Source organism: Schistocerca americana, chromosome 4 (assembly GCF_021461395.2).
Source record: "Schistocerca americana isolate TAMUIC-IGC-003095 chromosome 4, iqSchAmer2.1, whole genome shotgun sequence".
Taxonomy (NCBI): domain Eukaryota; kingdom Metazoa; phylum Arthropoda; class Insecta; order Orthoptera; family Acrididae; genus Schistocerca; species Schistocerca americana.
Genome location: NC_060122.1, coordinates 473,396,152 through 473,420,965, shown reverse-complemented (window position 1 = coordinate 473,420,965; position 24,814 = coordinate 473,396,152). Strand labels below are relative to the sequence as shown.

At 43.0% G+C, this 24,814-nt stretch overlaps 1 protein-coding gene across 1 annotated transcript in view; it reads left to right on the top strand.

Moving 5' to 3' along the window:
• LOC124612365 overlaps nt 1-24,198 on the top strand; it is a 38,347-nt gene extending 14,149 nt beyond the window's left edge. Inside the window, exons 2-4 of the mRNA XM_047140526.1 lie at nt 16,829-16,894; nt 19,278-19,367; nt 23,823-24,198. Coding sequence (XP_046996482.1) covers nt 16,829-16,894; nt 19,278-19,367; nt 23,823-23,948 — 282 coding nt within the window. The 3' untranslated portion in view covers nt 23,949-24,198. The remainder of the gene's footprint in view (nt 1-16,828; nt 16,895-19,277; nt 19,368-23,822) is intronic.
• The last annotated feature ends 616 nt before the right edge of the window (nt 24,199-24,814 follow it).

The following is a 24,814-nucleotide window of genomic DNA, read 5'->3' as shown; positions in this document are numbered from 1 at the left end:
ATGAAAAATTATAAATGACTGTGCTTAAACTGACACACAATATTTTTAGCGCAACGCAATCTGACTTTCAATAATCCCTACAAAGAATGGCCCTGACTAACATTAACCTATACGTTTCACAAATCAATTACCTCACAAAAGTCTTCGTTACTCGAACAACTGCAATACAGCAAGCGCCACTACTGACAGCTAAATAAAAGATTCTGACTACTGAAGGCACTAACTACTGACAGGCATAGTTAGCAAATGAAAGATTTTGATAAAGAACAAACAATGTATTTACCTTAATACTGTTCAAAAGTCATAATATATCAGTTCATGACATCCAGTCTTACAAATTTACTGTCTCTGATGGACACACGTCCAGATCATCTGCTCTCAAAGCTCCGCCATCTCTCTCCCCACATCCACCATTGCTGGCGGCTCACCTCCAACTGCGCAACGCCTCGCACTGTTCACATCCAGCTGCCCAACACTTCAATGGCAGACAACAATGCAAACTAGCCACAGACTGCACACAGCACAGCCAGTGATTTTCATACAGAGCGCTACGTGGCGTTACCAATAAGAAAACCTAAACAGCCTACTTACACTGGATACAGAAAATGTTCGACTGCTGCCCTGGCCAGCACATTTTTCAGATCTCTCACCAATTGAAAACGTCTGGTCAATGGTGGCGGAGCAACTGGCTCGTCACAATACGCCAATCACTACTCTTGATGAACTGTGGTATCGTGTTGATGCTGCATGGGCAGCTATACCTGTACACCCCATCCAAGCTCTGTTTGACTCAATTCCCAGGTGTATCAAGGTCATTATTACGGCCAGAGGTGGTTGTTGTGGGCACTGATTTCTCAGGATCTATGCAGCCAAAGTGCGTGAGAATGTAATCACATGTCAGTTCTAGCATAATATATTTGTCCAATGAATACCCATTTATCATCTGCATTTCTTCTTGGTGTAGCAATTTTAATGGCCAGTAGTGTATTAAATCATGATCCAATCACATAGTTTTTCTAAAGTCAGTTGTATATTTTCTTAAGAGTAGAAAGATTCGAATTAAATTTTTGTATTGTTATTCTGATTGTGTAATTCTTTAATAATGAGATTTGTTCTGTAGTTGAAATTAAAATTATGTACCAACCACAAGTTTGTCCATCAGCAAAGATCCCGAGCTTCGTATCTCCTTTGAGTAGCTGTGGTTAAATTGCAATGTTGGTTTCTCTAGCACGTAACTTGAGCAGTCACACAGCTCAGTTGTCTTACTCAATCTTTGCCTACACAGATAATAAATCGTGCTTATTGTGTTTGTCCTTCTTACTCGATGCACTTCCCATAAATAAATGTCAATGTGTTTCATACAGTACAGAAAAATGTTAAGTCCTTTTTTCAAGTATATTCACAGGGAAAAGTACGAAAGGAGAAGGCGCAGCCGCCACTGCCGTTAGCGGTCTCTGCACTGTTGTTGCGACGGGCTTGGAAGCGTTCGGCCATATAACGTCCAGAAGGCTGCCAGGTATTTTGCGAAACATTCCGCCTGCGGTCCGTCAGTGTACAAGCTGTGGCCTAGTGGCAGGAGCCAGTGACTATAACTTCGACGCTCTGTAGCGTCGTTGAATGACATTTCTGAACACTGGTTCCCATCCTCAATTTATTCCTCAAGACACTCTCTACAAACCTATGAAATTTGTCGGTATCGTTTTGTAAAACACTGCATATCGAGGTGGGTCAGGATAGCACAGGCAACATGCACTCTTGTTTCAATGATAACGTCTCGGAGATCTCCAAGATGCGGAACAACCACCGACCTCGATACATTAGAAATTTAACGGTCGCTGTACAAATTACCAGTTATGGAAAGCATAGGTCACCGTGTTCTGTACCTAATAACATCTTACAACATCACGCCAGGTGCTCGGTACCTATAACGATGGTAGTTCCCTTCTGAAACATTCGTTCTCTTCGGAGACTCCACACATACAGGTCCACCGCGATGCTGCGCAAAGAGCTAGAAATCGTCTGAAAATAAAAGACATAGTTCCACTCCTCTGTTCAACGATGGAGCTGGGATGCACCAGTACCAGTGCGCCTCTATATTCCCACGTCAGAGGAAACAGCAGTAATGGTTACTCTGCTGATTTTACTGCTTTATACGACGTCGTATGACTGTGCAGATATACAATGAAGAGCCAAAGAAACTGGTACCCCTTCCTAATATCGTGTAGGGTCCGAGTGAGCACCCACAAATGCCTCATCACGACGTGGCATCTACTCGACTAATGTCTGAAGTAGTGCTGGACGGAACTGACACCATTAATCCTGCAGAACTGTCCATAAACCCGAAGAGTATGAGGGGGGGATCTGAAGCGTGTTTCCGGAGCTACTCTGTAGCACTTCTGGACGTGTGGGTTGTCGCATTATCCTGATGGAATTGCCCAAGTCCGTTGGAATGCACAATCGACATGAATGGATGCAGGTGATCGAACAGAATGCTTACGCACGAGTCACCTGTCAGAGTCGTATCTAGACGTATCAGGGGTCCCATATCACTCCAACTGCATACTCCCACACCATTACAGAGCCTCCACTAGCTTGAACAGTCCCCTGCTGACATGCAGGGTCCATGGACTCATGAGGTTGTCTCCATATCCGTACACCTTCATCCTCTCGATACAATTTGAAACGAGACTCGTCCGACCAGTTAACGTGTTTCCAGTCATCAACAGTCCAATGTCGGTGCTGACGGGCCCATGCAAGGTGTAAAGCTTTGTCTCGTGCAGTTATCAAGGGTACACGAGTGGGTATTCGGCTCCGAAAGCCCATATCGATGACGTTGCGTTGAATGGTTCGCACGCTGCCACTTGTTGATGGCCCAGCATTGAAATCTGCACCAATTTGCGCAAGTGTTGCACTTCTGTCACGTTTGAACGTTTCTCTTCAGCCGTTGTTGGTCCCTTTCTTCCCGCAGCGATGTCGGAGATTTGATGTTTTACCGGATTCTTGAAATTTGAGGTATACTCGTGAAATGGTCGCATGGAATAATCCCCACTCGGAGATGCTGTGTCCCATCGCGCCGACTATAACACCACGTTCAAACACACTTAAATCTTGATAACCTGCCGTTGTAGCAGCAGTAGCCGATCTAACAACTGCGCCAGACGCTTGTTTTCGTACATAGGCGTTGCCGACTGCAGCGCCGTATTCTGCCTGTTTACATATCTCTGTATTTGAATAGGCTTGCCTATATCAGTTTCTTTTGCTGCTTCTGTGCATGTCCTGCTGCAATCATACCCACTTTCGGATGACAAGACATGGTCGTTCGATCACACATCGCCACTTGGCTCTAGTCGCGTAGGGCCGTTGAGACACAGCATTGTATGCTACACTACTGGACCTATGTATTTTATATTCGCATCGCAGTCACCGGAGCCCGACCAACGTAACAAGCAATTTCGCGGAACAATAAACTATACTTTCTCTAGACTATGATCCTGCAGCTGTTGAAATTTGATAAGTGTTGATAGACGATTTTCTTCCTTACACGAAGAATAACACGATGTTCTCACAAACAACATTTAAATGCAATTTCTGAATGAAAAGCCCGCTGTATGATATTTCCTTGTACCGTTTGATCCTCCCACCTAGTTTGTGCAGTTGCGCTGAAAGCCGACAGTTTTACGTTTGTCACATGCTGCCATCATAGTGTTGTGGTTTTAATGGCCAACAGAACATTTCATAACTCAAAAGAGTGCCGGGCTGTCAGCAGCTAAGTCTGTGCTCTTTAGCTCCACAGCTATTCATTACAGCAAAGTGGAATACAACATTTCAAAAGGATGGCAATAGTGTTGGAATTTCATTAGCTGGGTGGTCTTGTAGTGTCGATGATGTCTGAAATGCTATTGGAGGTGGCACTCTAATACTGGTGACGGTATTGGTATTAGAGCTGCTGTAGATCACCTGCAGGTCGTATTCTGTGGCTCTACTATCAGCTGCATGTAAAACACTCGGATGGAAAGAAATTTTAGGATGGAGAAAGGAAGGAGGATGTGCGTGAGGATATGGGATGAGAGTACTGGTTGCGACAGTGAATATTTCAGTTCTGTGTTGCGAGTTTTCGGATGATGGAATAACATATCGTTCTGATTGTAGCGGGGAGCGAGTTCTCCTCTTGGTGAAGTGGGGTTGGGATTAAACAAAGGTGTGTAGACAGGAGAATGTGAAATAGGTGTGATTCTGGAAGTCAGTGGCTGTGAAACTAACAATAAAGTGAAATACGGGAAGAACTGCATGTGTTAGTTGCTTTTGGACAAGGGGCCACTCAAACGAATTGATGTTTTGGAGAACTATGATTAAGAAACGAATTATTATGTCGCTGGAGGCTGTACAATGAACTGTCTATATCGCACTTTATTTTTCCACAATAGCCTTAAATTACTCTTTTCGATTAACTGTCGTCATACGATTCTCGCATTAAAAATAAGAAAAAAGAACTGACATAATTTTTTTCAGAGTTTTTGAAGTGGATAGATAAAATTTCATGAAAAAGGATCAGGAAAAAAGAACTATCAGGCATTAGTAAGAATGAGGTAATGAATACAGACTCGATTGTTAAATTATGTTCGGGGTTGTAGTGCGTGGGAGGTCCAACTACCTCTTTCACCATGGCTCTCAAAAAGAAAGGCGAATCAACTAGCCTGCATGTGGCGATTGTGTCACATGAGAAGCCTACTCTACTTTGACAGAATGACAACAGGTTGAAAATATCGTAAAATATATAAAATTCCTTAAACATATGCTCTTTCTCTTAGACTTCCATGCTGTAATTAACTATTCACTACCCATATGTATGGGAAAATTTACCGATGCGCAGAGCACGTGTGAACGATACCAGTTGAGATTGAAACTGTTTGTGAATAAGTGATAAGTTAAACATATGAAAACAAACTCTTAAAATGACTGGAATTAGCTTGATTTTCATATTTCAGAAAGAAAATATTTATTCTACAGTACTATCGTAAAAAGCTGTCTTCGATAAAAATTGAATTAAGCAATGTACGACACTGGACATCGTTTTCAAAGAAGAAAAGAAGTAGAAAAGCTGTTCCGTAATGTGTGATATCGATGTCGGTGGCTGACACTTGTACGAGCTACGATACAGTGCAAAAATTGAAGATATCTTCAGTATTGATTGATTCTTCTTATTGGTTTCGTGCTGGCTTTGTTTATGATAGTTTTTAACGAAATTTGATTTCTCTGTCTAAGAATGTTTAAAAATTAATGTTTATTTTTCCATAATTACCATGGCAAATACTTTTGGTGGTAGTCTTCCGGAACGCATAGGATTACAGTTGAGGTGAATAAATACAGTGAGATCTACAAATGTTATCATTGTGCAAATTTCATTTCTCATAGCCTGGGTTGACCGTCATGTAAAATCTTTTAAAGGTCATCATATTTACCGTTGACTGTAGAAATTATTTATTTCACTATTCCAGTTTCGACCTTTGGGCCATTTTCGAGTGGTATTGCAAAAGATTTTTCTTCAGAATATGTCAGACTTTAAAATCCTCCGACAAATACTTGTCGTAGTCAAAAACAGGCCTTTTCACTGTCAATATAGAACAGAAAAAGGCCTATTTTTGACGATGACATACATACATCTTGGAAGATTTTAAAGTCTGATAGTGCTGAAGCAAAATATTTTGCATTACCACTTGAAAAAGGCCCAAAGGTCGAAACTGCAATAGTGAAATAAATAATGTCTACAATCAATGGCGAATACGATGTCCATTAAAAATTGTGCAAATTGTTGTCCATGCTGACTCCTAACGATGAAATATTTCTCTGTCATAAGCGCACTGTTAAAGATATATTTTCAGCATTCTTAGTAGACAATAGCAAATCTGGAAGACACAGTCTCATCGGGCAGGAAATCAGAAACGTAGAAGACGCTTTATTTTAGAACATTGAGACGTAACAGATTCGGAATCTTTGGTAATGAATGTCATTCATACGTCGACGAAAGGGGCAATTACGAGAGGTGTTCAATAAGTAATAAAACACATTTTTTTTCTCTTCAAATTTCGTTTGACAAATTGGGAATTTGTTGTGGGAAACCGTGAAATATTCCCGCTTCACTGCAATTTCTTGAAGTTTCGATAGGTGGTGGCTCTATACGCAGCCTTTGAAATGTAGCCTGTAACGGAGGTACGTTCCAGGCAGAAAACTGTCACTGAGTTTCTTTTGGCGAGAAACCAGAGCGTCGCAGATTGATAGGTGCCTGCAGAACGCCTACGCAGACCTGGGGGTGAAAAAAAGCCCGGTGAATCGTTGGGTGAGGTGAGTGTCATCATCGCAACAAGGTCGCACATACCTGTCCGATCTCCCGCGTGCCGGCCGGCCACACACAGGTGTGATTCCTGAAATGGCGGACCGTGCGGACACTCTCATTCGAGGTCATTGACGGATCACAATTAAACACTTCGCTGCACAGCTGGACTTCTCTGTTGGTAGTGCTGACACACTTGTCCTCCAGTTGGGGTACTCAGGAGGAGCGGAGTACCATATGTGTGGAACTACTTGCGCGTTACGAGGCTGATCATGACAATTTTTATCGATCATCGTCACAGACGATGAAACATCTGGTTTTATGTAAAATCGCTATGCAGGTCTAACACTTCCATTCAGTCCCTTGTTGACCAGTCTGGTCTTGCAGTTGAAGACAGCAAAATAAAAGATGAAGTTCTGAATGTCACGTTCAAGAAACTGTTCACACAGGAGAACCGTACAAACATACCGTCATCTGACCACCGGGCAGACTCCCGTAAGGACGACTTAGTAATAAGCATCCCTGGCGTAGAGAACCAGCTGAAAATTTTGAGCCGGCCACGGTGGCCGAGCGGTTCTAGGCGCTCAGTCCGGAACCGCGCGACTGCTGCGGTCGCAGGTTCGAATCCTGCCTCGGGCAGGGATGTGTGTGATGTCCTTAGGTTAGTTAGGTTTAAGTAGTTCTAAGTTCTAGGGGACTGATGACCACAGATGTTAAGTTCCATAGTGCTGAGAGCCATTTTTTTGAAAATTTTGAAAGCAAATAAACCACCAGGCGCGGATGCAATCCAAGTTCGATTGTACAAAGAGTTCCCTACGGCATTGGCCCCTTACCTAGCTTGCATTTATCGTGAATCTCTCGCCCAGCACTCCAAGCGACTACAAAAGAGCGCATGTGGAGGAGGAGATTAGTGTTTAACGTCCCGTCGACATCGAGGTCATTAGAGACGGAGCGCAAGCTCGGGTGAGGGAAGGATGGGGAAGGAAATCGGCCGTGCCCTTTCAAGGGAGCCATCCCGGCATTTGCCTGAAGCGATTTAGGGAAATCACGGAAAACCCAAATCAGGATGGCCGGAGACGGGATTGAACCGTCGTCCTCCCGAATGCGAGTCCAGTGTGCTAACCACTGCGCTACCTCGCTCGGTAGAGCGCATGTGATTCCAATACGACAGAAGGGTAAAAGAGCGGACACGGAAAATTAGAGACAAATATCAGTAACTTCGGTTTGCTGGAGAATCCTTAGACGTATTCTCAGTTCGAATATAATATACTTTCTTGAGAATGAGAAGATTATGTCCACGAATCAGCATGGTTTTAGAAAGCATCCCAAGTGTGAAACTCAGCTTGCCCTTTCTCACGTGATATACTGCGAACTATGGACGAAGGGCAACGGGCAGATTCCAGTGTCTAGATTGCCGGAAGGCATTTGACACGGTGCCTCATTGCAGGCTGTTCAAAAATGGTTCAAATGGCTCTGAGCACCATGCGATTTAACTTCTGAGGTCATCAGTCTCCGAGAACTTAGAACTAATTAAACCTAACTAACCTAAGGACATCACACACAGCCATGCCCCGAGGCAGGATTCGAACCTGCGACCGCAGCGGTCGCTCGGCTCCAGGCTGTAGCGCCTAGAACCGCACGGCCACTCCGGCCAGCCTGAAGGCTGTTAAAGAAGGTAAGAGTATGTGGAATAACTTCACAGATATGTGAGTGGCTCGAAGACTTCTTAAGTAATAGGACCCAGTACGTTGTCCTCGACGGCGAATGTTCATCAGAGACAAGGGTATCGTCAGGAGTGACCCAGGAAAGTGTGATAGGACCACTGTTGTTCTCTATATACATTAATGATTTGGCGCACAGGGTGAGTACCAATCTGCGTTTGTCTGCGGATGATGCCATCGCATACGGTAAGGTGTCGAAGTTGAATGACTGTAGGAAGATAAAAGACTACTTAGACAAAATTTCCAGTTGGTGTGATGAATGGTAGCTAGCCCTAAATGCGGACGAGTAGGAAGGTCAAACCTGTAATATTCGGATACAGTATTACTATTATCCTGCTTGACACAGTCAAGACGTTTAAATACCTGGGCATAATGTTGCAAAGCGATATGAGATGGAACGAGCACGCGAGAACTGTGGTAGGGAAGGCTAATGGTCGACTTCAGTTTATTGCAAGAATTTTAGCAAAGAGTCGTTCACATGTAAAGGGACCGCATATATAGCGCTGGTGCTACCTATTCTTGAGTGCTGCTCGAGTGCTTGGGACCCGTACCACGTTGTATTGAACGAAGACATCGAAGAAAATCAGAGGCGATCTGCTAGATTTGTTACCGATACGTTCGAACAAGTGAATGTTACGGAGATGCTTCGGAAACTCAAATGGAAATCTCTGGACGGAATGCGCATTCTTTTCGGGAAACACTATTGAGAAAATTTGGAGAACCGGCATTTGAAGCTGACTGCCGCCCAATACATATTGTGTGTAAGGACCACGAAGATAAGATATTAGAAAGTACGGCTCATATGCAGGCATACAGATAGTCGTTCTTCCCTCGCTCTGTTTGCGAGTAGAACAGGAAAGTAAGTGACTAGTAGTGGAAAGAAAACGGGAAACAAAACGGCAATCCACCGATTGGGGCCACCCCACCTCCCCTCCGAATAAAATGTTCGAAGTTGCACCTCCAGCCAGTAAAGTCATGGCGACGATATTATGGGACTATGGAGGGACTATTCCTTTTTATGTCTTCCCTCATGTTGCAACAGTCAACTATGAAATACATTTTGGAACCCTCAGGAAATTGATGAAACGACTTCAGCGTGATGGTGAGGTTATTGATGCAGCAAGACGTTCGCTCCGACGTTGACCAATGGAGTGGTACCATGGAGACCAAGTAAGTTGGACCGGCCGCTGTGGCCGAGCGGTTCTAGGCGCTTCAGTCTGGAACCGCGCCACCGCTACGGTCACAGGTTCGAATCCTGCCTCGGGCATGGATGTGTGTGATGTGCTTAGATTAGCTAGGTTGAAGTAGTTCTAAGTTCTAGGGGACTGATGACCTAAGAAGTTAAGTCCCATAGTGGTAGAACCATTTGAACCATCTGACTGATGACCTCAGATGTTAAGTCCCATACTGCTCAGAGCCATTTGAACCATTTTCAAGTAAGTTGGCGTAAGACCGATGCCTTGAACGGAGATTGTGTTTAAAAATAGGCTTCCGTAGCCAAAAGAGTGGGCAATAATGTAGTGTTGTCTGATTTTAGAGAAGAAAGTATTGCGTTACTTATTTATCGCCCCTAGTCCTTTATGAAAGTAAGTACACAAACGGTAGAAAGATGTTGGAGGTATGAATAGAACAAAAGAAAAGAAAAACTGAAATGGAACGAGAAGGTCTCTATTAAAGATGAAGCAAGATATTCAAGCAAACTGTAATAGGTGCATGATAGAACAGACTGAATTACAAGAAATTTCGAAGCTGGCAAACTGTAATAGGTGCATGATAGAACAGACTGAATTACAAGAAATTTCGAAGCTGGCATTCTTGTCACGTGTACTAGCCAACGAAGTCTTCTCGCCTTCATTATCATGTTAGGTTGACTTAAAATTTCCGGTGGTACTTCCTTTTTCCGTGCTACCAATATCTCGTACAGTGTCGAAGATCGTTTTCAAGATTAAACGCTGTAAATTTGCCATTCCCTCGCCTTCTGTCTTTGTAGTACTGCGGGTCTAGTTTCCGTATAGCACCGCTGCGTTTGATGCCGGTGGCAACATAGTTCAAAAAGTGGAATACACAACATTTAACATAAGCTTCAACTGAAAATTTTAATGTCGGCGAGTAGTTTTTCCATCAGAAGTTACTCTTACGTGCCGTTACTGAGTACTAAAATGCGAATGGAGTCTTAGGAGATCTACAGGGCTATTACAAATGATTGAAGCGATTTCATAAATTCACTGTAGCTCCATTCATTGACATATGGTCACGACACACTACAGATACGTAGAAAAACTCATAAAGTTTTGTTCGGCTGAAGCCGCACTTCAGGTTTCTGCCGCCAGAGCGCTCGAGAGCGCAGTGAGACAAAATGGCGACAGGAGCCGAGAAAGCGTATGTCGTGCTTGAAATGCACTCACATCAGTCAGTCATAACAGTGCAACGACACTTCAGGACGAAGTTCAACAAAGATCCACCAACTGCTAACTCCATTCGGCGATGGTATGCGCAGTTTAAAGCTTCTGGATGCCTCTGTAAGGGGAAATCAACGGGTCAGCTTGCAGTGAGCGAAGAAACGGTTGAACGCGTGCGGGCAAGTTTCACGCGTAGCCCGCGGAAGTCGACGAATAAAGCAAGCAGGAACCTAAACGTACCACAGCCGACGCTTTGGAAAATCTTACGGAAAAGGATAAAGCAGAAGCCTTACCGTTTACAATCGCTACAAGCCCTGACACCCGATGACAAAGTCAAACACTTTGAATTTTCGGTGCGGTTGCAACAGCTCATGGAAGAGGATGCGTTCAGTGCGAAACTTGTTTTCAGTGATGAGGCAATATTTTTTCTTAATGGTGAAGTGAACAGACACAATGTGCGAATCTGGGCGGTAGAGAATCCTCACGCATTCATGCAGCAAATTCGCAGTTCACCAAAAAATAACGTCTTTTGTGCAATCTCACGGTTTAAAGTTTACGGCCCCTTTTTCTTCTGCGAAAAAAACGTTACAGGACACGTGTATCTGGACATGCTGGAAAATTGGCTCATGCCACAACTGGAGACCGACAGCGCCGACTTCATCTTTCAACAGGATGGTGCTCCACCGCACTTCCATCATGATGTTCGGCATTTCTTAAACAGGAGATTGGAAAACCGATGGATCGGTCGTGGTGGAGATCATGATCAGCAATTCATGTCATGGCCTCCACGCTCTCCCGACTTAACCCCATACGATTTCTTTCTGTGGGGTTATGTGAAAGATTCAGCGTTTAAACCTCTTCTACCAAGAAACGTGCCAGAACTGCGAGCTCGCATCAACGATGCTTTCGAACTTATTGATGGGGACATGCTGCGCCGAGTGTGGGAGAAACTTTATTATCGGCTTGATGTCTGCCGAATCACTAAAGGGACACATATCGAACATTTGTGAATGCCTAAAAAAACTTTTAGAGTTTTTGTATGTGTGTGCAAAGCATTGTGAAAATATCTCAAATAATAAAGTTATTGTAGAGCTGTGAAATCGCTTCAGTCATTTGTAATAACCCTGTACTTACTATCAGTCGAAATACGATAATTTCCCAACAGTTTCTTGTGTAACGGCAGCTGCTGATCGTCGCAGCCAGCTGAAGTGGCCCAGCGGTTCTAGTCGCTACAGTCTGGAACCGCGCGACCGCTACGGTCGCAGGTTCGAATCCTGGCATGGGTGTGTGTGATGGACTTAGGTTAGCTAGGTCTAAGTAGTTCTACGTTCTAGAGGACTGATGACCTCAGATGTTAAGTCCAATAGTGCTCAGATACATTTGAACCATTTGATCGTCCCAAATAATCATCGGTAGATGTTCGGCACTTTCTGAAACGCACCGACAGTCGTAAATTTGGGTGGGACCTGAAGCGTTGCGCACCTAAATCTAGCGCGAACATTTTGTGTGGTGATGAATTTGGTTTTTCCAAGTTTAAGGTAAATACACAGCCTGCCAAAAATGTGAAGTTCCTTGAAACATGGTCGAATGTCAGTGTAGCTTCGTACATGTGCACACCATCGGCGTGCATGTAAATAATTAGAGTTGCAATGAGAACGACGAACAGAGTGCATTAGTATGTAAAACATTCTCGGTTTTCTTGCCGCGTCAATTTTATCCCGAATTGATGCGGCAAAAAAAAAAAACCGAGAATGTTTTATATAAGTGCCGTCGCGAGAGACTTCGTTCTTAGAGTGCATTACTGTTTTCCGTGTTTAGTATCGTTACCAGTAGTTGTAATGTTATGTGAGCCTCACTGCCCTTTTTTAACTAATTATTGCCTCATTTCATTCTGAGAAGCTCAGTAATGTAAGTAAATACCGTAAATGTAAATGTGATTCAAAAAGTACTTGAAGTGAAGTGAAGCGCAGCTGGACAGCAAGAAACTCTTTAGCGCGCAATCCCCGCAACGATAGTAATTGTGAATCTTTGAGTATGGACTCTTAAAAAATGACAATTGATTTATTAAAAAAAATAGAGGACTTTTAATCTGTATCTTGTGGAAAGAGGACGTGTTGTTAGGCCGCCGCTCAGAACGTATTGCTACATGTAATGAAAATTGCTATTGTAGTGATAAAACAAAACTGAGTACAGTATGTGTAAGAGTTGCCAAACATTTATGTATACAAATTTTTTGGAAGTGAAGAACAGAAATATGTTGTCACCGGCTATCAATCGCAAGTGTACAAAGTTAATTAAAATACAGGAAAGGAAATGCTTTCTCTGTAGTTTTCATTCAATACGTAACAAGCTCTCATAATTTCTTAATTACGGTAATTGGATTATGATATTGTACAATAGTATGGTGCTGAACTCCACTGACCAGTTTTGATGTAGCAGGACGTGTAGTTTGAAGGAAGTTTGTGTGCCAAGCAATCTCCTTTTCTCACGAAAAGCAGATTGCTGTTTGATCTTATTTACTTTCAACAGTGGTCCCTTAGGTATGATAAGCTACGAAAACTTGGGCTCAAAGTTATCTACAATACGGCCAAGTAACCAACAGAGTCGTACTTTAAATCTTAAAGAACAATAACTTCCTCGAAATTATAATACGTCACCAACTGGTGCAGAAGCTGACCATTTAAGGAGGCATCTACCAAAATTCAGGTACCACTGGCGACTTAAAGTAAAGTCCCAATCAAGATCAATCTCTCTCTCCAAACACATATATAAATATTAATATTATTAATATAAGTCATTTTATAGCGTGGTAGCGTATACAAGGGCCGCAAAGAGCGTCAGATGCTGAGTGACCTGTGAAGGACACGGATATACCGCGTAAGAGAATGTGTCAGCATCTGCCCGAGTTTGAAAGGTGTCCCACTGTGGGTCTCCATTTGGAATGCTGATCAAATCGTGCCATATAAACATCTGTAAGGCATTCGGATGTGGCAGTGGCCCGGTGTTGGACTACATGGGAACATGAACCCTCATGTAATTTCTTAAAGGATAAGGTCGACGACGTCTGAGCCCCAAAATGGAAGATCATCGTAACTGCTCGTACAAGGTAGCTCTTTCACATCCGTACTTGGCGTCCGAGAGCAAGTAATGGATTCTCTGTAGCATTCTGTATCATTCCGCACCACTGGTCGGAGACGCAGCAGCCGCATTAGGGAACTACCGTTTCACTCGTAGGCCGCAGTTAACACCACAGCACAAGTGGATACGTTTGGAATGGTGTCGTGACCGGGAAGCTTGGACTGCTGATGAATGGCGCCAAACTGCGTTTAGTTGAGAACTATCCCGAATGACTATCGAGTGCGAGCATGGCGGAAGCATGAGGAGAGGTCCCATTATTTCAGTGTTTTGGAAAGACACCGCGTCGCTACTCATGGCGCCACGGTGTGGGAAACCATCAGGTACGAGGTCACCTCACGGCTGGTTGTTTGAGGGAACTCTTATGCGTCACTGACGTCCTGCGGCGTCATATTTTACCTCTCAGACGACAGCCTCATCGTTCCAGTGTTTACCAGGATCCTGATCATTTACGACACGTGTTTCTACGAACTGTCTGCGTGATGGTGAGGTACTCGCGTGCCCAGCAAGATTCCTAGACATGTCCCGCTAAAATATGTTTCGGCCGTCAACACCGTCCCAGCTCAAGAATCCATGATATTTAGTACCAGCTACAACAGCTGTGGGTCAGCTTACTTGACAAAAGGATACAACGGCTTTATGCTATCTTTCCCAAACGCAGCAGTGCGTCCATCCGGGCCAGAGAGAGTGCAAAGTCATGCTGTCAAGTGGGCTCATACTGCCAGGTTCTTTGTAAGTTTGACTCGATCTTGTAGTCACAAATGTTACAAATGCTTTTCTGACTACAAGATCGAGTCAAATTTACAGAGAATCTGTAGGCTTAGAGAAAGGTTTTAATAATGTTGTCCTGTACACTCTCTTTCAAATTCTAAAGGTTGCAGCAGTAAAATACAGGGAGCGAAAAGCTATTTACAATTTGTATTGAAACCAGATGGCAATTATAAGTGTCGAGGGAGTGGAAGGGGAGCAGTGATTGAGAAGTGAGTGCGACAGGGGTGTAGCCTGTCCCCGACGTCTTTCAATATGTATATTGAGCAAGGAGTAAAGGAAAAAACAGAAAAATTTGGAGATGGAATTAAAGTTCATGGAGAAGAATAAAAATCCTGAGGCCTACCGATGATATTGTAATTCTGTGAGCTACAGCAAAGGACTTGGAAGAGCACTGAACCGTTCAGTGTCTTGAAAGGAGGATATGAGATGAACATCAACAAAATCAAAACGAGGATAATGGAATGTAGCCAAATTAAACCAGGTGCCGCTGAGGGAATTAGATGAGGAAATGAGACCATTAAAGTAGTAGATGAGTTCTGCTATTTGGGGAGCAAAATAACTGATGATGGTCGAAGTAGAGAGGATATAAAATGTAGACTGGCAATGGCAAGGAAAGCGCTTCTAAAGAAGAGAAATCCTTTAACATCGAGTATAGATTTAAGTGTGAGGAAGTCTTTTCTGAAAATATTTGTATGGAGTGTGGCCATGTATGGAAGTGAAACATGGACGATAAACAGTTTAGACAAGACAAGAATAGAAACGTTTGAAACGTTGTGCTACCGAAAAATGCTGAAGATCAGATAGGTAAATCACGTATATAATAGGGAGGTACTGAATAGAACTGGGAAGAAAAGAGAGGTGTGGTACAACCCGACTGGAACAAGAGATTGGTTGATAGGACACATTCTGAGACATCAAGGGATTACCTATTTGGTACTGGAAGACAATATGGGACGTAAAAACCGTAGAGGGTGACCGGGAGATGAATACAGTAAGCAGATTCAGAAGGATGTAGATTGCAGTAGTTACTCAGAAATGGAGAGGCTTGCACAGGATAGAGTAGCATGGAGAGCTGCATCAAACCCAAACCGAAGACGACAACAACAACAAGTAGTCACTGAAATTACAATAGAAATTATCTCAACCCGTGAAGTTTCGTTCGTTTCTTCCTTCTATTCTGGATGCTGCACTTTTTCTATCAATCAATTTATTTACTCAAACAATAGATGGGAGTTCACCAAACAACATAATCCCAGATTCTCAAAGCGGGACCATTTGTTCCACTGGTTCACGCAACACTTCGACCAGTCAGGCAGATTAGCGAGCAAGATTGTGAAGGGTGTTCTGCGTATTCATTGATCTTGAGTGTGGCAAGCTGTAATACTCAGATGCTGTTCTACAATATGAAAATCGTAAATCTATACTACATAGGTGCTTCAGCGCAACAATGATGCTGTATCCAATGCATGTCATGGCTTAGCCATTTGCTACACGGAACGACGAATTTATCTACTTATAATAGATTATCCGAGATCTTTCATCACTCACATCAGTTGTCCGTGCCCTAGAGGTAGCAGACTGTAGAGTGTAGACTAGGATGCAGTGCAGTCAAACAGCTGACTCATAAATGCAATTTTTTTTAGTCTAATTTTGATATTGTTCAAGTCGCTTATTTATTTTATTTTCTGGTTACCGGTTTCCGCAATGCTATTTTTAATCTGGATATAGAGATCAACTTTTTTTTCTTCTACACCTGTTCTGATTGTTGCATAACCAAAACCAGTTGTCAGTTTTATTTTTTCTGATCTGTCGCTTAAAGTCCTAAGACTTTATGCGTAACATTATAAAGGTCATATGATTTAAGTTCTAATAAATAGCACCTCCCGTCATACATCTACATCTACATCACATTCCGCAAGCCAGCTAATGGTGTGTACCACTAACTGAACCCTCCAACCCTGTCCCACTCGCGAATAGCGCTTGGGAAGAACGATTGTGGGTAAGCGTCTGAACTGGCTCTAATTTCTCGAATTGTCTCCTGATGGTGATTACGCGAGATCTATGTGGGTGGATGTAATATGTCGTCCGACGCTTCCCAGAAAGTGCTCGCTCGAAATTTCAGTAGTAAACCTCTCGTCGATGCACAACGCCTCTCTTGTAACGTCTGCCAATGGAGTTTGTTGAGCACCTCCGTAATGCTGTCGTGCCGACTAAACGGTCCCGCTCTCTTCTACCAGTCCTATCTGTTAGGTATCCCAGACAGATGAACAACACTCAATACTTGATAGAACAAGCGCCTTATAAGCCACTTGCTTCGTGGATGAGTCACATTTCCTTAAGCTTGTTGATATGAATCTGAGTCTGGCATCTGCTTTTCCCACTACTAAGTGATCAGTTCATGTGCACTTTAAGTAGTAAGATTTGTAACAAAATTATTTCCTCGCTCTCTATTATCTTATTTCTTTTTCTTCCAGATGAATGATTTCTGTGACGAAGAAATCGATGATTTGGTTGCTAGGGATGAAAACATCCGTGACGAGGTATGTAAAATCTCAAATAACTATTACATGTAGCGATTTGTTGTAATTCGTAGGTATAATAAAGACTCCAAGTCTCAGAAAGCATGGAAACTATGAGGTCTATAAGAAATATAACAGAGCCGTTTTCCAGGAACGAAGAGTCTTATTGTCTTCCATCATATTTATCGCAGCTGCTCGAGTAAGCATATTGTTACATAACAACTGGGTGGTTTTGGAAATCAGCCTTATGCAAACACAATTAGTTTATTTATATATTTACCCAAACATGTTTCGACACCAATGTCTCATCTTCTGTGGGTCAAATATTTATTCCTGTACAGTACAATATCAAATTTGTTATAATTTAACTGCTGTAGGCCTAAGAAATACAATATTTGCAATTTGCTTCCTTTTGTTTGGACACTCACCATAAAATTACATCGCTAACTGAACTGTATTATTATACATCAATTTTAGTGCTCGTTTTCGTCGATTTTTTGACAGCGTGTCATCTGCAAACTAGCCATGAAGAAAATTATTGCGTATTAGCGGAGAGCTGTTTCGAGGGTAGAGGTTATGTACGTTTCTGTTCTTACATTTTCCGTCCTGTTTCGTGTACCTGGGTGGTGTCTCAATCAGCTGCTGTTTAGTGCATTGCTTTCATTCAGTTTATCACAAATTTCCGCTCACTACTTCATCTCACAAGCACTTACACAAAATGTGGCGAAATGTAATCTTCACAGTTTTATATACACTTCTTTTAGATCTCTAAATTAATTATTTATTAATTATAATATGTCTGTGGGTTTCAGGGGTTCCGACCCCTGGGGAGGTGGGTGGGTGTATATGCATGGCTGTGTAATCTTCACAGAGAGAGAGAGAGATGGAAAAAGAAGTGAGTTGAGAACCAAGAAAACTGAAGATTTTTTTACATTTTTTGTGGGGAGTCGTTTTGTATAGTTCATTTAGTGTTCCAGACATTGTTTTGTTGCACAGTGTTGCATTTTCATTCAAGACTCTCTTTTCCCGTATTATTGCTTTTTGTAGGTGGTAGTTCTACTCCATTGTGAGTATTTGATGCAGACTGTTGCTTTCTCTGAGGATCTTCTGGTCTCCATGTTTTTTGGGTGGTGGTTTTCTTGTATTAGACGGTCTGCAAAAGTAGAGTGTGTACTATCACTTCTTAGGGCTTTGAGGTGTTCGGAGTACCTCGTTTTGAAATTTCTGCATGTTTGGCCTATGTAGACCGACTGGCATGAACTGCAGGTTAACTGATATATTCAAGATTTGGCAGGGATTTTCTCTGCCTCGTGATGACTGGGTGTTGTGTGATGTCCTTAGGTTAGTTAGGTTTGAGTAGTTCTCAGTTCTAGGAGACTGATGACCATAGATGTTAAGTCCCATAGTGCTCAGAGCCATTTGAACCATATTCAAGATTTGGAGAATTCGTCTGTAGAGGTGTCTCGTGCTGTCTGAAGACAATAGGAATTATTTATACCATAAACCGCTTTTCGAACCTTTTGAGACTCACCTTCAAATGGTGCACAGAAGGTTACGTGACTACTTCATAGTATTATGCTGGATGCTGCCTCTATAACAAGAAGATGGAACGTGGTTTAATGTGTCACCATGAGTACGGTTTATACGCCGAAGTAAGCCAGAAATGAATTATGTAATTACTGCGATCGCATTTTTAAAAAGGTTCGAGAGCATGTTTATGAAATGAACAACATTTCAAATAAGTGTCTAGTTGCTGTTTCCGGTATTCATATGAAATAAACAGTCACGGATTCTTAAACAACTGAAATGGTTAAGCTTAATAAGAATATTAAGCCAACATGAGCATACGAGGGGTGTTCGTGAAGTTTTAATTATCAGCTCGAAAAAATTAAGTTACCAAATTAATGTTGCGTTTCTTTACTGGTACGTGTCTGCAAGTCTGGTATACATTGAAACCCCGCGTTGCAATCCTGTAGTACAATGGTAGAGGAGCCAACATAAAGTTGTTGTCCTGGCATTCATTGAACTTCTCGCGCCGAGGTATCGTAGCACTTTGATAGAGCATCCAAAACAAAATGGCGCATACTACTGATAAAGTGGAGATTGGCTGCGAAACTTAATGTTGGCTCCTCTACCATTGTACTACGGGATTGCGGTGCGGAGTTTCAACGTATACCAGAATTACAGAACTAATTATCTAACTTTTTTTTTTTTTTTTTTTTTTTTTTTACAGCTGATAGCTAAGAGTTCATGAACACCCCTCGTACTACGTTTTGAGTATGACGGGAACAAAAGTGGTTTAACGCTTCCATTAGAACGCTGGAAGAGTGTTAGCGTTACGTAAAGCTTGTGCTGGTCTCACAACTAACAATGTCTCAATTGACTGTGAACTTTCTTTTTACAGCTGCACAAATTTTTGCAGGCGGTGAAGCTAAATCAGCCATTTATCAGTTTTGCCGGAGTCGTAGATGTCAACAGGAAGTTCATGTCATCGGTAAGTGCTACTGCATGAATAGAATGGGCGATATTACGAATATTTCGACAACTTCTATGGGCAAAGCAGCTGAATGGTTTTGATCCTCCATGGTGATAACCGGACCAATGTGCCTTGAAATTACAAAAATGTGATGTGTGGTTCATTTGCTCGTGGGGCCTTTTTCTAAAAAATAAGAGCTTCCTTGGGTGTATTCTGGAGGTTTACTAATGTCAAACAATGCTGCTTGTGTAATTCAGATTTCGAATAATATTTTTATGCAGAAACGATTAGGCAACTTCTTGTTCACGTAAGTATGCTTTCAATGAAGAACTGGAACTGACTTCTCTGGTATCGTCTCCGCCTTTGGAAAGAGGGAGACAAAAGAATGTACTGATAATAATCTGAATCTTTGCCCTACTTTATCACAGATGGTAAAATATACAGGATGATTATAATTAAAGTTAAACTTTCAAAACGCTGTAGAAATAACACCACTGCTCAGAATGATGTGAAATTTCAACGGAGTATTATCGGAGAGAGGGGAAAGCGTATGACAGATGAAGAAAAATTGGTGTGAAAATTGATCAATAGATGGCGCTGTATGCGTCAGAATACGTAAATGAAAACACCAGTCATGCGCACGACCCATTGAAGTTGGTATAAATGTGGTGTCACCGCCAGACACCACACTTGCTAGGTGGTAGCTTAAATCGGCCGCGGTCCATTTAGTACATGTCGGACCCGCGTGTCGCCACTGTGTGATCGCAGACCGAGCGCCACCACAAGGCAGGTCTCGAGATACGGACGAGCACTCGCCCCAGTTGTACGACGACTTTGCTAGCGACTACACTGCCGAAGCCTTTGCTCTCATTTGCCGAGAGACAGTTGGAATAGCCTTCAGCTAAGTCCATGGCTACGACCTAGCAAGGCGCCATTAGCCTTACATAGTTTGATAGTTATCGTTTAAAGCATGTCTCAACAAGAAGAACGATGTATACAACAAGGATAGAATAAAAGTTAAGTATTCGAGGAGCTGCATACTTTTCTTATTAGCATTCAATACTTATCCTGTTCCAGACTTCACGCCAGTCGGCGTGTGTGTACGCGTGCCTTTCTTTCGGCTACCCGTCACTGTGGACTGGCTGCCTTGTCAGTCCACAACAATAAACACGCCGGGTACATGGCTTTTCGTCCTTTCGCGTCTGCGACGTTCGACATGGCTGTCTCAATGCAGGATCGTGCTCTGCAGATGACTGTACACAAGCCGCTCTGCAGAAGTTCTGGACACTGAGGGGTTTGAAAAAAACGCGTTAGTCCGATGACTGCCGTGGATCTGGAGAAAATGATTCGGAAATTCGAAAAGACGGGTCCTTTCGGTGTGCAACTTGGTAGAGGGAGGAAACGAACTGATTCGACGTCAGTGGAAGCAGTGGCCACAGCAATGCAGGAGGAGACGAGCGGTGGTGTGGACGGAGAATTGTCCCAACATTAGACATACCAGTGAGCACGGCGCTTAGAATCCTACGAAACATCCTTCTTTGCTATCCATTCAAATTTATCCACGTGCACGAGTTGCTTCCTGTTGACCTGCCAGCAAGAGAGATCTTTGCTTTAGAATTTGTTGCACGCATGGAAGTGGACAATGATTGCTGCTGAAGATTTTGTGGACAGACGAAGCCCACTTCCATCTGGCGGGAAATGTCAATACACAGAATTGTCTAATATTGGCAACGGACAATCTACGCGCAAATCAACCAGTACCACTTCAGTCTGAAAATGTCACTGTGTTGTGCGGGTTTACGGCATCATTTATCATAGGACCATACTTTTTCGAAGAGACAGGTGCCTTCCAGTCCTGTTACCTGTTCCGTCACTGGTAAGCGCTATGAGTGTCTTTTGCTCAACCACGTCATTCCAGCTCTCCAACAGCGTGTATGGCATCATTTTTATGCAAGATGGCGCACCTCCGCACATTGAAAATCCAGTTAAGCAGCTGCTGATGCGCCATTTCGGAAATGCTAGAATTATCAGCCGCCATGTTTCCTACAGCCTGGCCGTCCCGATCACCTGATCTTAATCCGTGTGACTTCTGGCTGTGGGGCTACGTTGTGTTCAGTGTTCCGATTGCAAACTTAGCTGCAGTGAAGGCACGCATTACGCAACACATTCTGAACGTGACCCCGGAAAAAAAAAATTGGTTCAAATGGCTCTGAGCACTATGGGACTTAACTTCTAAGGTCATCAGTCCCCTAGAACTTAGAACTGCTTAAACCTAACTAACCTAAGGACATCACACACATCCATGCCCGAGGCAGGATTCGAACCTGCGACCGTAGCGGTCGCGCGGTTCCAGACTGTAGCGCCTAGAACCGTTCGGCCACGAACCCGGAAACACTTCGATCAGTTGTGGAACATGCTGTTTCTAGATTTCAACTAGTTACAGAAAACGGTGGACAGCATGTTCATGTTTTGCGCCAGTCACGCGGAAATTAATAATCCGATTTGATTTTGATTTATGCTTTTATGCGGTTTCTTGCCTCAGGATAATTAAAAAATGATGTGATTGATGCTTTTTATGGCCTCAGGACAGCTAAAAACCGATGTGAATGATGATTTATTTATGCGGCTTTTGGGCTTAGGACAATTAAAAACCGATTTTTCCCATCCGATGCGATACGAGCTTGCCGTGGTGGAAGGGCTTACGCAACTAACAGTATCACACGTGTACACACGTGCACACTGAGTAGTACAGTTTATTTAACGTAATACGTACGCCTTAGTCATTGTTGTATGATTCATTTGTCACTTGCAGTCAACCACTATTAAATTAAGATGCTTAAAGCGCCATCTATTGGTACATTTTGTAACTATTTATTTTTCTTCCGCCATACGTTTTCCCCCTTCTCCAATAATATTCCGTTAAAATTTGACATCATTCTGACCACTGGTGTTATATCTACAGCGGTTGAAAGTTCAACTTTAATTATAATCACCCTGTATTTCATATTTAGTTATCGATATAATTTATTGCCACGTTGGACGCAGAAAAAAGAGAAACCACAATGTCCCGCCATCCTGCCCTTTCTTCTTGTAAATGTTTTCCGTATATTCCTTTCTGCGCTAGTTCTGACAGTTTTGCGGAGAGTCTCTTCGGCCTTATCAGCCCACCTGATTCAGCACATCTCAAATGTTTCAATTCTCTTCTTCTCCAGTTTTCCCACAGTCCATGATTCACCATCATACAGTCCGCCCGGATAGCTGAGTAGTCAGCGTGACGGATTGCCGTCCTATAGGCTCGGGTTCGATTCCCGGCTGAGTCGGGGATTTCCTCCGCTCAGGGACTGGGTGTTGTGTCGTCTTCATCATCATTTCAGCCCCATCCGGCGTGCAGGTCGCCCAATGTGGCGTCGAACGTAATAAGACCTGCACCAAGGCGGCCGGACCTGCCCCGTAAGGGGCCTCCCGGGCAACGACGCCAAACGCTCATTTCCACTATCATACAAAGCTAACCGGCAATTTCTCATAAACTTTTTCCTCACATTAAGGCCAATATTTTGTAATAGTAGACTTATTTTCGTCCAGAATGTCCTCGTTATTTGTGCTAGCCCTCGTTTTGTGTCCTTCTTGTCATTGATTTTACAACACAAGTGACACATTTTTAAACAGTAGTTACGTCAAATCTTATCAGTGTCAGCTGCTGGTAGCTTGTAAAAACTTTAAAGGCGACCTTCCTAGGATTTTATTTACTGACGTATATCGGCTATGATTAGTTTTCATGTTCCAAAGAAAACAAAACCGACTTACACTTTGCTTTTTTCGCTAGTACCTGGTTCTCCAGCATGGCGTGCTTAAGTTCTTGGTAGAGGAGACAGTGAACGTTTTTAAAGACATTCGTTTTCAGCGCGAAGAGGGGACAATATATTTTGTGGTTTTCGTCCAAACCCACCTCAACGCAACATGTGAAGAAAGGTGAATAGATCAAGGGGGATCGGACGTTCGGCCGCCAAGATGGCCGAATTTAGAGTTTTACTTGAGGGTGTACAGGTCTAGTCTTCTCTAACAGATCTCAGCTCAGTCTTATGGTTGCGGCAGATAGTTCTGAGCGAGTGTAGAAGACACGGTTTGTCCAGTGAACATCGTGGCCGTCACATCGAGCAGCTTTTGAATCCAACTACGTACGAAGCGTCATTATTAACGAGACGGGTAAACATGTGAGTCAGTTTTATTTTCCTTGTAACATGGACCTTTATATTTCCCGGACGTATATTTGTATGTAACATCTTATACAGTATGTTCTTCTGGAATTTTATCAAATGTATAATGGGGATTACGGAAGTCCTTGCATATATTGTTACTTATACGGAGGCCCTGTATACCTATAACAAAATCAGTAAAATAACATAAATATTAGCATTCTTTTCAGATCACGTTGCCTGTTCTTCCTTTAAAAAGACGTGTTCTCTATGTTGACAGTTCGCGTCTGCGATGCTGACCTACATCGTGGTGCTGGCGCAGTTCAGAGTTGGTGGTGATTCGTCTGATCTGAAAGCCCAATTGACGCTCAGTACTCCTGTGACAACCACAGAAGCATCCCCATAAGCCTAGGAGGCCATTGTCAGCACTCATCATATCAATAAAATGGCATTTTTTCTGTTTGCTGACCCCAATAACTCCCTCAGTGTTGATATACTTACCGCCATCCACCAGTCGCTCATCTCCTATGTTACACTACATCTTCTTTAAAAATTTTGCGCGTTCTACTCATTGCTTTTACTGCAGAATTCAACTGCCCACGGACAACACAATTGTTAAGCGCACTCAGAATAGAATTCAGGAAGGAATTCTGATACTTTGTTGTAATCAACTTAGCATGTGCCTCGGGAATTTCATAAGCCCACAGAACGGTAAGTCACTGCAGATCTCATAAGTGAATAGATGCAATACTAACGGATTAACAGAACTATTATTACATCAGATGAATTCGCAGTTGCGAATAATGACTACCACCGGCTGTAGAGCAGAATGACGACGGTGAAAATTTGTGCCCGACGAGGACTCGAACCCGGATTTCCCCTAGTCGCGATCAGTCGCCTAACCATTTGGCTATCCATGCACGACTCACAGCCAGACCCAACCTTCCATATGTCGTCAACAATACGTCTACGATCTGTACTCGCACGTCCACCTTCCAACACCGGGCCCGCGACTTTCAAGCACAACGTCTGAACTATACGGGAATGCACATAATGGATGTGCGAGTACAGATCGTAGACTTATGGTTGACGTCATATGGAAGGTTGGGTCTGGCTGTGAGTCGTGCATGGATAGCTAAATGGCTGCCGGCACGGTAGCTCAGAGTGTTCGGTCAGAGGGTTAGCTATCTTCAATAAAATAAATAAAAAAAAACCTGAGTGTACAGATCAACGAAGAACATGAACGAGTGTCATCGGACGTCCGCCCCGGAC